Below are 12,872 nucleotides of genomic sequence, written 5' to 3'. Positions count from 1 at the left end.
GCAGCGATCGGTGGCGCACAGCCGTAAAACACCGGCTACAGCGGCGAAAGCTTTAATTCAGACTCGACTGGCAGATCTTTAACACTTTTACCGTCCATAAGGAGTCTGCTAGTTTGTCCCTAGTCCGGTTTATGTGCTGATATATCTACGTATACTCAGAGAGGCACGTAAGTATTTCATTTTAAGAAGAGAGGCACGCACGAATCTCATATTAAGAAATACGATTGTTATGTTCATTTTACGAAACGTCAAATGTACATTCCCTTTTTAGCACTTACTTAAACATTTTACAACATGTGAGCATACGTTTTTAAATTCGGCATACATCCAGTTTATCAAGCTGGGGCCATTTAAACAAAACTCCAACTTATTTTGTTGATTTTCATTTGAACTGCGCGTCTAGCAGCGTAACTACGGTACCTCCACAGCCTAGCTGGTTCTGCTCAGATTAACACATTATAATAATATAATATAATAATAACAAACTTTTAATTTGTGCTGCACAAAAGAATAATTCACATTTTACTATCTGAATTTATGTATTATTATTTTATTCTGCTGCATGCAGCTGTATTCATTTTGACATAATTTACACGTGTCAATAAGTTTAATATGTAAAGTGACCAGTAATAAACTTTTTGAATACCTGAGCGGCACCATTAGATCCTATTTATTGTTTAATCTATTTAGAATAATGCAAGTTCAGGCTGTCTGAGGTAAACATAGTGTCTGCTGTGCAGGGAACAACAGGTAAGGTAATTATTGTAAAGTAAATGGGCGTGTTCCTCCTTTCCTGCGGTAAATCATATGATCCGGGTACAACAGGCAGCTTTCTGTTTGCTGATGTAGACTCCAGCTGCAGCCGAGCTCCACAGAACTTTTTCAAGAGGTACATTTGGAATAATTTACCAGACACAGGCTATTTGTGGTGTAATTCAGACCAAGTGTCTGGTGTTTGTATTTTCAGGCTCAGTCATCCACCGTGACTGATGCTGCTTCATGTTTCAGGGTTTGTTTTGTTTTCAGACTAGTTTGTATGGACACATTCTGCAGGACAGAGATTTGATGATGACTACATTTGAATTGTGGTTTGAAGTGTAGTGATAATAGTGAGAAGCTCTGGTTTTATCTTTAAAGTCTAGTTTAGAGCTGCACACACCTGTCTGCAGGATACTAGGTACAGGTTAATAAGACCTGCAGCTGTGTTGGGTCGTTCAGCTAAGAAACAGTTTTAAAAATGTAAATACTTTACTCAGTAAGGTTAATTATATGGACTGTGTGTAAATCAACATGATTGCCAAACATGACGTTCATAAGGCCGAGTCCGGAATATGGTTGGAATATAAACTGGTCGCCGAATTGACGAGAAGGATCGATACATATTCATATTTCTATTTTAACAAATATAACTTTTGATAATAAACAGGGATTCACTAAGAAGTCATTTTTTAAACGGAGTTCGGCTGTGACAGATAAAATGTTGCAATAGCTGGTGGCTGGGCTAATGAATACAGTGTAAGTAAAATATTTAACTGTCTAAGTAAATATAAAAAGGAGGTCGATCACATATATGCCGAATGGATGAGGAAACTAATGTGGTCTGAATTTGTGTTTTTAACTTACATAACCCTTCCTTATAGACGTGTCCTCATTAAAATGATATATTTTGAATGGAGTTTGGCGCTTCCTATAGCGAGCTATAGGAAGCGCTAGAAAATCTGTGTTTTTAAAATAGATCTTTCTCTAATTAATGAATATTATAATGTGGATGACACATGTTATTGTATAGGTTTCGTATATCTATGTAATAACCACGGTGGATATTTAAAATCTTTTCTTTCTTTTTGGATAAAATGCCTTTGGCAGCGTTGCCGTCAGCTGACGACGCGTAAAGATGGCTGCGCGCAGAGCGTCAGCTGTGAACAGCCTCCACAGTCAGACTGAAGCCAAATGTTTCCCAATGCTCTGCTGAAATCTGCTCAGATCATAGGACCAGTTATCACAAGGACTCAGCTGTGAACCTTATCGTTAATTAGTCGATAAAATTCCGGACGTGGTCGCTTCTTTTTTCGTGTGTTTCGACTTGTTGGACTCGAAGGTCGGAAGTTAAACGTCACACTGACAGCTATTACATGTGTCAGTTGTCTGCTTTAGTTTGGACCCCCTGTTTCTGAACTATGTTACATTTTAAGGCTGTTTTATTAACTTTTAATGGCAGCACCCACGGAGACCTCTCAGTAGCCGAAGGTCCCATGAAGTTTAACTTCATTATTATAGCCGCCAGAAGCTGCTGTTGTTGAACCGACCCCTGGTGAGCTGATCTCCTGGTTTCCCTTATGTCCAGCAGCCAGGATGAATACAGCTTGAAGCACATGAGCAACCTTATGGACAAAAGGAGGCAGAGGGCAGCAGATGATGGAGAGCGGAGTCTCATTGGACCTCCATCTGGGGATCTCCTGGACCAAGATGCCTCCACGCCGTGGTTCGTCTATTTGTTGGCGTTCTTCTCAGCTCTAGGAGGATTCCTCTTCGGGTATGACACCGGCGTGGTCTCCGGGGCTATGTTGCTGCTGAAGAAGGAGATGAACCTTAACGCCCTGTGGCAGGAGCTGCTGGTTTCCAGCACCGTGGGGGCTGCAGCGCTCTCTGCACTGAGCGGAGGAAGCCTGAACGGGTGGCTGGGACGCAGGATCTGCATCCTTGTGGCCAGTTTCATCTTCAGCATTGGAGGGATCGTCTTGAGCTTTGCACCGGACAAGGTGGTGCTCCTTGTGGGCAGAATCATCGTTGGTTTGGGCATCGGTGAGTGGCTGCAGACGTTATGCTGCTACGTGCTGTTTGAATACAGTTTTTAAGATAAGTGAGGTAAATAAAGTCAGGATTCGAGTCTCAAGACCTTTGATCATTTTGTCCCCCCTTCAGGTATTGCCTCTATGACAGTCCCTGTATACATCGCTGAAGTTTCCCCCCCTCACCTGAGAGGCCAGCTGGTCACTATCAACTCCCTCTTCATCACTGGTGGCCAGTTCATCGCCAGTGTGGTAGACGGAGCTTTCAGCTATCTAAGCCGTGATGGTTGGAGGTACACGTTTGTTTTTTACCTTTTCATGACAGAGGTACACGTTTGACCTGTTTCTTCTCCTGTTTTACAGACATGTATCAGACTATAATCGGCAATGTTGCAGCTTCAGTGCAGTAATCTGTGGTGTTTACTGTAAAAAAGAAACTTAAATTCCCTGACTGTAGTGTTTAAGGCAGTTCCTCCTCGCAGGCAACATGCAGTCATACCACAGAGAGAAGTCCTGCACACGCTGCATAATCCACAAGTTCTATAGTTACGAATATGAAGTGAAACGTGATCAGCATCTGATAAAATAGTCTATTACACTACTGCACTAAAAACATGAAGTATTAACAGTACAACCTCAGACAAGTTATTATTATTATTGCTGATATATGTGTAAGCAGACTTTAATGATGCAGTTGCACGTGTCAGGTCTGGATTTTAACCATTTAGAATACGTGTTGGTCATGTTCTATTAACTTCTTATGTTCAGTGTTTTGTTGGTAAAAAGTTTATCTCAGCTCCTGAAGCTGTTGAATTATTATAAAAGAAGAAAAAGTAAGAATCTCCCCTTCACTCCTCCTCGCTCTCTCCATCCTGAAGGTACATGTTGGGCCTGTCCATCGTTCCAGCAGTTCTCCAGTTCATCGGCTTTATGTTCCTGCCGGAGAGCCCCCGTTGGCTCCTCCAAAAGGGCCGCGGTCCAGAGGCCCGGCAGGTCCTCAGCCAGATCAGAGGAGACCGGAGCATTGACGAGGAGTACGACACTATCAGAACCAGCATCGAGGAAGAGGAGAGAGAGGCGGGTGGAGGTGAAGAGAAGACTGAAAAACTAAAGGAGTAAAGGTGCACGAGTTGAAATTTAAATATTTATTAAAGATTCACGTTGTTTGTTGTTTAGGGGGTCTTGTTATTCTGCGGATCCTCAACCACGGTCCGACTCGCAGGGCTCTCATTGTTGGATGTGGCCTCCAGATGTTTCAGCAGCTGTCTGGGATAAACACCGTCATGTATGTCGTTTATTTATAATATAATAGCTGCGACATAATTATCACCCTGTTACCTGATTTTCTTTTTTTAAATGATAAATCACAACCTGTGTTTTCACTAAATATCTTCAGGTGTATAACTTGAAAAACGAGTCATGCCAGACTTTTCAGTGAACCGGTTCCTGTTTGCCCTTATCCAGGTACTACAGTGCAACCATTCTGCAGATGGCGGGCGTGCGGGACGATAAACAGGCAATCTGGTTGGCTGCTGCAACTTCTGCCACCAACTTTGTGTTCACCTTGGTTGGAGTCTGGCTTGTGGAGAGAGTTGGCCGCAGGAAGCTGACTGTGGGCAGTCTGTTAGGTTTGTACGTCACTGTCTCAGTCTAACACAGAGTAACTGTCTTTTCTATATTGGAGCTTTATTCAGTTTTCTCACACATGTCAGGTACTGGACTGAGTCTGACTTTGTTGGCTGTTGGGTTCTTGCTCACTGCCCTGAATTCACCACCCATCACCCTCCACCCAGTCAACTCTCAGAACTCAAGCTGCAGACTGTATGAGTAAGAAATCAACAAGAAGCAACACCGAGGTCTCACATCATTTGTGTCCTGACAGGTTTTTCATCGAGCTTTGTTTTCCAGGTCCTGTGAACGCTGCATGCTGGATCCAAATTGTGGATTTTGTTATCGTGAAAATGGAACCAGAGTGTACGACTCCTCCTGTGCTCCAGTCGATCAAGTGTCAACAGACCACGCAGCCTGGGGAAGGTCGGCACTGATTATCAGTGTGTTTCTGTTAAAAAGAGGTTTCTTAAAATGAACGACAAGTAGCTGAATCGATGCTTCTAATAATTTTGTTTCATTCAGTTGTTCAAACCAGACAGAGGCAGCTGACAGTCCAGTGTGGGCCTACAACTACTGTCCTACGTCCTACTCCTGGATCGTCCTGTTGGGACTCATCCTCTACCTTGCATTCTTCGCTCCAGGTCGATTATGACAAACAAATATTCAATATTCCTCCGAAATTGTAGTTTTTATTGTGAATAAATAGATGCTTGTCTTTATTGTAGCCTAAACAGAGCAAAACATCTTCTGAACAGGGCTCAGGTGGTTGAGCTGTCTGCTAACAGATGTCTAAACTGTGTGTAAATATAATAATGTATTTCTGTGTGTTAGGTATGGGCACCATGCCCTGGACAGTGAACTCAGAAATCTACCCACTTTGGGCGCGCAGCACAGGCAACGCCTGCTCAGCTGGGGTCAACTGGATCTTTAATGTCCTGGTAGCTCTGACCTTCCTGCATGTGGCAGAGTTTCTGACCTATTACGGTAAGACACCATTAAAAGTTCAGCTGGAAGTATGTTCAATTTAAAAATAAGCGTTTTCAGAAAAGCTGCAAATCTTTTCAAACTTGTTTGAGGTAAAGATGGAGTGAGGGGCTCTTAACAAAGTGTGTTCAATGCCTTGAGTATAAAGTTTCTCAACTTAAAATTGCAAAGAGTTTGATAATTTACTCATGTACTGCACACACATGTGCATCCATCTCTTCAGAATTAAATATGCATTAATTCCATCTCTCACATTGTTCAGATTTTCTTGGTTAATCTATTAAACGTCTGCTATTTAAAACAGAAACGTAAGAATATATTGTCAGTCCAAACATTTCCTTCAAACTTACAGCAAGTCCTTTTTAAATTTTATGATTCTATGATGTTTCTCTAATACTGAAAACTGAAAACATTTATTCAAGCCCACAAATAATTGAACATCCTTTAATATTTGACTAAATAGCTAATTCATTATTACTCTGCACTCATAGATCATAAGTTAAAACCTCAGGACCAGGTGCTCTTGCAGAAGATAGCAGACTCCCCTGAGCTACTGGTTTGTGGCTATAAAATTGAAGCCATGCAAATGCAAAACTTAAAATCTATTAAATAACGAGTACCAGTGCATTAAATAGAAATGCTCAGGTCATGAATTATAAACAAATCAGTAAAATATGGACGTTTGCCCATATGTACACAAGCACAACTGTGTGGTGTTGGAACGTAAGGAGCTCTATATCAAGGTGACTGTGAAGTCTGAAGACCAGCAGCAACAAAGGTTTATCCATTAACTCACATTTATTCTGTGAAACTGTCCTTGAGAAATGAATGATTGCACACTAGTTTGCAAATTGACTTAAATAAAGCACAGACCAGCCAATCGCAGCCCAGACTGTAATCTCAGTGACTCTACCAACTTTTAATAATAAATAATGAACTTGTTCACATGTATTTTTGTTAACTTGGATAACTCTGACATGCTGGGGTGAATGTTTCCATTTCATTTTCATCTAATATAATTGTGACGTGATGTAAACTGATGAGCCGGAGCCTAGTTTCATTTTAATTTTTAAGATTAGGTTAACACAGCCAAACGTGTACACACCACTTTATAAATGACCTCTCCATTGTTATTTTCTTAGACAGTGTTTCCTGTACAAATGACAGATTATTGTATTTTAACGTGAGCCTTCATCAGAACCTCAGCTTACTTGTGATTATCTGTTTTCCAGGAGCGTTCTTTATGTACTCGGGCCTGGTGGTTTTGGCTCTCCTCTTTGTCCTGGGGTGTCTCCCAGAGACCCAGGGGCTGCAGCTCGAAGATGTCGAGAACCTGTTCGCTGGTCAGCTCTGCTCCTGTGGAGCCTCCTCACCCAGCGGCAGTCGCCACGTCCACTACATCCGGGTAAAAGGCAACAACTACCTCCCCTCTGACAACGACGCCTCGGATGTAGAGTAGTCTTGGAGGATTTTCTCTTTCCACTCCGTCTTTTGGTTTCCGAGTCTTTTTGTGGTGGATTGGAAACATGCAGGCAGGGAAGATGATCATGTTGCCTTTTGGTGGCTGTGAACACACAAGCTCTCCAGTGATTGACTAGATGGCACTTTCCTTCACTCAGGCTCAGGCAAGTCTTTGGTCAATCACTTGTCCTTCTGCCTCTGCTTCAAACTGGGAGTTGGTCTTTTTTTTCCTTCACATTCTCTGTTGGCATAAAGGGAACACTGACACAGGACTTTTCAGGATCAGGGTGTTGCTGGGATAATGAAGATCCCATTATAGTCCATCAGTCCATTAGATATATCCTGCAGAGGGATGTCGGGGGAGCTGGAGCTAATACAGCCCAGCTGACAGCAGGCTTGAGCACCACTCTGTGCCACAAAACTAAATGTGAAGCAGATCATTGTTCCTTTTAAAGAAATCCTTGTTCTATGTATTTTAAGAACGTCAAAGTTTAATCAATTCAAATGTTAGAATCAAGTTCTTTCAGTGGGTTTAGAAACTACACGGTGTGGTTACTGACTCACACTTTCCTCAGGCATCATCAACATCAAGACAATTTAGTTTCTAGAAAAAGAACTCATGATTTTAATCAAGACAGACTCTCACACTGCAAAATTCGCATACCAGCAAGAATGTTTGAAGCATTATCGTCGATTTCTGCCTTTTCTTGTTCGTTTTCATAGCATCTACAATCTGTGGCAACCTTTTCAAAACACATTCCTGTCAAACACGGATTTCATATTGTGGTCAGATTGCACTTTACAAACCAAAAAAAGTGTCTTTTTGTAACAATTGCTGCAAAGTTGCTCAAATCTTCAATTTTCTAGCACGGGTCAGAATTCAGCCCAGCACAATATGGAGCAGTGGATTCAGACAGTGGCATAGCCTATATAACCGTAAGTACCACGTGAAGCTGCCAGGTGTGCTAATAGATTTTTGGAAGTGCCAAATACGCCTTATTTGTAAATCTTCACTTTGACGTCTTTGTTTCTGCAGCTCAGATAATGACGACCAAGAACAGCTTTAAAGAGAGCAGCTTTGTACAGAACGTCCTGTTTGCACTCGCACACTTCATATGCTGCATGTAATTTTGCTTTAGCCCTGCTAGCACCCAAAAAGTGATCTTCTTGTTCTAATTTAGCTTGTTTTTATCACAGTGCGCACCATTTCTGTGCAGCTGCTATGTGTTATATAGAAGAACAATACTAATTTAGTTACTAGAGATGTAGGATTCCAACAAACATCTGGGAAAATCGAAGCACGATAGTTTTCCCGTGTGTGAAATGTTTGGAAATTGCACAGAAACCTACATGTTTATAAATATTTTGTGTCAGTTTTGGTTCTGTCATTTACATTTTTTATAAGCAATGCTCATATTGTGTATAAAGTTACATTCAACGTGCCTTTGGTCAAACTCTTAGAGAAATAAACATTCAGTGAGATGATGTGTATTTACTGAGTGGATTTCAGATTACTGCACAAAGCGGGATTGGGTTTAATAGGTTACTTCACAAAAGAAGTAATTTTATATCTGCTGATGGTTGATAAACTGATTATTTTGTATCCATGGAGTGAAGGAAAGTAGTTTAAAAAAAAGAAAGGTGTCAAACCTGAATGTTTTAGAAATGCAGTACTTCACATCTGACATCAGGGAAGAAAAACTCCATTAATGGAATAACCTGGTCATTCAGTGTATTCAGTTCGTCAGCTGACCTCATTCTTTGGACACATAACGTTTCTGAACCTCGACCTGAGCAACTGCAGCAACCCCAGATCATAGCACTGCCCCCACAGGCTTGTACTGTAGGTACTAGGTATGATGGGTGCATCACTTCACCCTCCTCTCTTCTACCCTGATGCTCCATCACTCTGGAACAGGGTAAATCGGGACTCATCAGATCACATGACCTTCTTCCATTGGACAGTTCTTAACCCAGTTTTAGTAGTTTCATGAATCTAAAAAGATGTTTTCTTTGCTTGATTCATGTCAATAATTTGACTCTTCTGAAACAGATGGACATCTTTTCCCCGACCACAGGATGTGTCTGCAGATATTGTCTTTAGGAAATAAGAAGCTCCTCACTGCATCAGTTAGAGTTAAATAACTTGTTGACAGCTTAAACATTATCATCCATACAGTAATTATCCAGTGGGAGGCTCTTACCTATGTTATATGTGGTTTTATTTGTAGCTCTCACACTGTTAAAAAAACAAATCACATTTGACAATTCCAGTGCTGATAATTAAATTTCACCTTCATTTTACTGGTTTGGACATCAAACTGAATCTATATCTCAAATGAAAGGGCTACGCCTGCTCTCCCTGTGTTCCCATATTTCCTGTCTGTCTCTGATAATAAATCCGAACAAATTCAGCCCAATGATTTGGTCAAACATTGTGTGTGTACTGAGAGTTAAATAAAGAAGGGGGTTATATGATTTATAAATGTGAGTTTCAACACTTTCACAGTTGCTGATGTGATAGACTTGTGCAAACAAGATCAAGTAACAAGCTGGAGTAACGTGTTTATACAAGGAGACACTGTTCTACTCTGGCCAGGTTAGCAGTGAATGGAAGAAGAAACCTCATACTCTTATCATTTGCTTTGTTTGCACAGTGAAGTTAAACTCGTGTGGATATAAACTTTCATTCTGTCTGCAGTGCAGTTGTCATGCAGTGTTTCGTGGGGCTTCACTACAACATGAAGTGCTGTGTGTCTAGCCGTCACTCATCCTGTCCCAGTAACGTGATAGGTCTGTAACTGGACTCCTGTCTTCGTGGTATTATTGTCCAGCAGGAAGCGGCAGGGTGGAGTGCCGGCGACTTTTTTAAACACACAAAAACAAACAAACCCCAAATATCTTACTTCAGGAAAACAAATCTAACCTTGATCTGCTTCATTTTACCCGGTTGAGTCACGTCCATCAGTTTTATTCTGTCACATAATGTTCGGGTTGCACCACTGTAAACTACAAATCTAATAACTAATTAAATTAATGTCTCTTCAGTCTAAACTGAACATTATCTGTGTTAAGTCCATCACTTAGTCTTCAGATCCCTCTCTAATGCCCAGACACAGGATCATGACGCTTCACAGCCACAGGGTGGCGCTGAACGTTCACTTCAGTGAGGAACAAGTGAACAAACAAAATAACAGGTCATCAAGAATCTGCAGGTATTTATCTCCCAAGCTTACACCCCATAGGTCAGACTACTTCATATTTATCATGTGCACGTTTATCCCAATTTTAACAAGTCAATTAATAAGCATATTTTCTATCCCTATCAATAAAAACTATAACACTATAATATATAATATTCTAATAATAACTTATTCTTTATTACTTTTTTTTCTACTTACCCTCCACAGGTAAAGTAAAATTAATTAATTAATTATGTGGAATTTACCCTAAAAGTATCAGAAATACATAACAGTATTTTATATGTATTAATTATTGATTTGGTTAGTAAACCTGTCGATTCACTTCAATTCATTTTATTTATATAGACGTCATCTCAAGTCACCTGACAGTGTTTAAGGTTTAAGATCAAATAGAACTGAACTGAATTCAATAGAAAACATGTTGCTGGGTTTTGACGTCTTCTTATGACGTCACGTGGCAGCCGTGTCCTAGGAGAAGGGGAGGGCGTGGCTTGCTGACGCATTGCGGCTCCCTCCCCGGTGCGTAAACGGAGACGTGTGTGTGCGTGTGTATATGTGCGTGTACGTGAACGCGCCCTCGGCAGCAGCAGCAGCAGCAGCACTAGTCTGCATGTGGACTCCAGCCGGAGCCGAAGCATCCTGGACGAAGTGCGCAGAGATGCGGCGCAAGTAGACGCGACGTGCGGACGCGCCGCGGCTCCTCTGCGCTCATATGATGAGTTTAAACAGCGCTGACGTATTTCTGTGTGTTTGTTATGAAATGGCGGCGGTGAAAACGAGGTGAGCAGCTCTGGTGCTCGTCTGCTGGGGGGAGTGCGCACTCTTCTCCTCGCTGTTTTTCCAGGACAAGCGGCCGGCACAGAAAAACCCGCTGTTTGATCTGTTGTCTATCGGTTACTGAATTGGGGGATCATGACGACGGGGCAGGACGAGAGCTCGGTTCGTGTGGCACTGAGGTAAGTCACGAAACGTTTTCTTTATTCCACATCAGCAGGTAAATGCGTAGCTGTGTCCTAATGGTCCGGTGTCACCTGTCAGTCGGTGCCGCGGGCGCAGTGAACACCTGCAGGAGCAGCAGCATCCACACACTGGACACACACACACACACACACACACACACACACTGTATCTGTTCACTGTGGACACACACACTGTATCTGTTCACTGTGGACACACGCACTGTGGATACACACACTGTATCTGTTCACTGTGGATACACACACTGTATCTGTTCACTGTGGACACACACACTGTATCTGTTCACTGTGGACACACACACTGTATCTGTTCACTGTGGATACACACACTGTATCTGTTCACTGTATCTGTTCACTGTATCTGTTCACTGTGGATACACACACTGTATCTGTTCACTGTGGATACACACACTGTATCTGTTCACTGTGGACACACACACTGTATCTGTTCACTGTGGACACACACACTGTATCTGTTCACTGTGGACACACACACTGTATCTGTTCACTGTGGATACACACACTGTATCTGTTCACTGTGGACACACACACTGTATCTGTTCACTGTGGATACACACACTGTATCTGTTCACTGTATCTGTTCACTGTATCTGTTCACTGTGGATACACACACTGTATCTGTTCACTGTGGATACACACACTGTATCTGTTCACTGTGGACACACACACTGTATCTGTTCACTGTGGACACACACACTGTATCTGTTCACTGTGGACACACACACTGTATCTGTTCACTGTGGATACACACACTGTATCTGTTCACTGTGGATACACACACTGTATCTGTTCACTGTGGACACACACACTGTATCTGTTCACTGTGGATACACACACTGTATCTGTTCACTGTGGATACACACACTGTATCTGTTCACTGTGGATACACACACTGTATCTGTTCACTGTATCTGTTCACTGTATCTGTTCACTGTATCTGTTCACTGTGGATACACACACTGTATCTGTTCACTGTGGACACACACACTGTATCTGTTCACTGTATCTGTTCACTGTATCTATAAACTGTATCCACACACTGAGCCTCGCTCCGTAGTAGCTCTGTGACCCACTTCCAGCCACTTCACATCATGCTGCTGACTTTTCAGGACATATCCTCGGTCTCTTTGAGGTGCAGCTTCCCTAAGTGCAATGCACAGTGGGATTTCTTGCTGGGATGTACAGTAGCAAAGATATAAAGCATCATATTGCACAGGTGCACACACATGGACCTGCTCACTGTGGCGTCCACGCAGAGGAATGATATCATCTGCTATAAGGGCTGAGCTATCAGAGAAAGAGAGACTGAGAGGGCGGGGAGAGAGACAACCAGCCTGTGTTTCTGCAAAGAGCCTCCTGCAGAGAGACAGTTAATCGATGAAAGAGGAGATTCACTGACGGCCAGGTTTCAAGGAAAGGACAGTGGAGCGTTCAGTGCCGCTCCTGTAACACTGACAAGTCTGCTCTTTGTTTGTGGGCATTCAGAGGATTCAGTGGACAGCCCAGTCATGGCTCTGGCTGATTAAAGTCTGCTACTATCTATTCAGACGTGTTTTTCAGCAAAGAGGCAGGAGCGAGCTTCTTGTCCTCTGTGAGCTATTGTGTTGAAGTAGGCCGCCCCCACCCAGCTGCTGAGGTGGCACAGTGACAGTGGCATAATCCAGTCTCTGTCACTCGAGGCCGATCAGAGGCCTTTCCAACCTTAGGAAAATTAAATATGATGGCTATGTTGAGGCTCATGTCATGTCTCTCTCCTTTGTTTTCCACTTTGCATTTGCTCATACAGTATATACCTAATACTCATCCTCATGTGCGCTTGTTCCCAA

At 42.4% G+C, this 12,872-nt stretch overlaps 2 protein-coding genes across 12 annotated transcripts in view; both read left to right on the top strand.

Annotated features, from left to right (window-relative positions):
* Positions 1–69: 69 nt before the first annotated feature.
* LOC113165481 (proton myo-inositol cotransporter-like) lies at positions 70–8,336 on the top strand. Of its 8 annotated transcripts, XM_026365015.1 has the most exons (13): positions 962–1,009; positions 2,348–2,802; positions 2,923–3,082; positions 3,668–3,876; positions 3,966–4,074; positions 4,254–4,417; positions 4,502–4,616; positions 4,698–4,823; positions 4,923–5,041; positions 5,232–5,384; positions 6,617–6,789; positions 7,713–7,781; positions 7,882–8,336. In XM_026365015.1, the coding sequence occupies exons 1-13, from the start codon at positions 990–992 to the stop codon at positions 7,888–7,890; spliced, it is 1,881 nt and encodes a 626-aa protein (XP_026220800.1). In that variant the 5' UTR covers positions 962–989; the 3' UTR covers positions 7,891–8,336. The 8 variants fall into 8 exon arrangements, 7 of the variants coding, with proteins under 7 accessions (XP_026220806.1, XP_026220805.1, XP_026220803.1 ...); XM_026365021.1 differs by lacking the exon at positions 962–1,009 and adding an exon at positions 70–167 and having other exon boundaries at positions 7,713–8,336; XM_026365020.1 differs by lacking the exon at positions 962–1,009 and adding an exon at positions 813–889 and having other exon boundaries at positions 7,713–8,336.
* A 2,297-nt stretch (positions 8,337–10,633) lies between these two features.
* Positions 10,634–12,872, top strand: part of kif21a (kinesin family member 21A) — a 36,835-nt gene continuing 34,596 nt past the window's right edge. For all 4 annotated transcript variants that reach the window (XR_003299120.1, XM_026365073.1, XM_026365072.1 and 1 more), the window contains exon 1: positions 10,634–11,004. Coding sequence is in view for 3 of the 4 variants with exons in the window: in XM_026365073.1 (XP_026220858.1) it covers positions 10,961–11,004 (44 nt within the window). In the remaining variant the exon portion in view is untranslated. The remainder of the gene's footprint in view (positions 11,005–12,872) is intronic.

This window comes from Anabas testudineus, chromosome 6 (assembly GCF_900324465.2).
Source record: "Anabas testudineus chromosome 6, fAnaTes1.2, whole genome shotgun sequence".
NCBI lineage: Eukaryota > Metazoa > Chordata > Actinopteri > Anabantiformes > Anabantidae > Anabas > Anabas testudineus.
The sequence above is the reverse complement of the archived record's forward strand: the minus strand, read 5'-3'. Positions and strand labels throughout refer to the sequence as shown.

Bases quoted from the DNA above. Each gene is read 5' to 3' on its own strand.
- LOC113165481 (XM_026365014.1), top strand. From the start codon at position 990: ATGCTGCTTCATGTTTCAGG. The intron at 5,385-6,616 runs GTAAGACACCAT...TCTGTTTTCCAG, and splicing joins AGAGTTTCTGACCTATTACG to GAGCGTTCTTTATGTACTCG. The intron at 6,790-7,712 runs GTAAAAGGCAAC...TCAATTTTCTAG, and splicing joins GCCACGTCCACTACATCCGG to CACGGGTCAGAATTCAGCCC.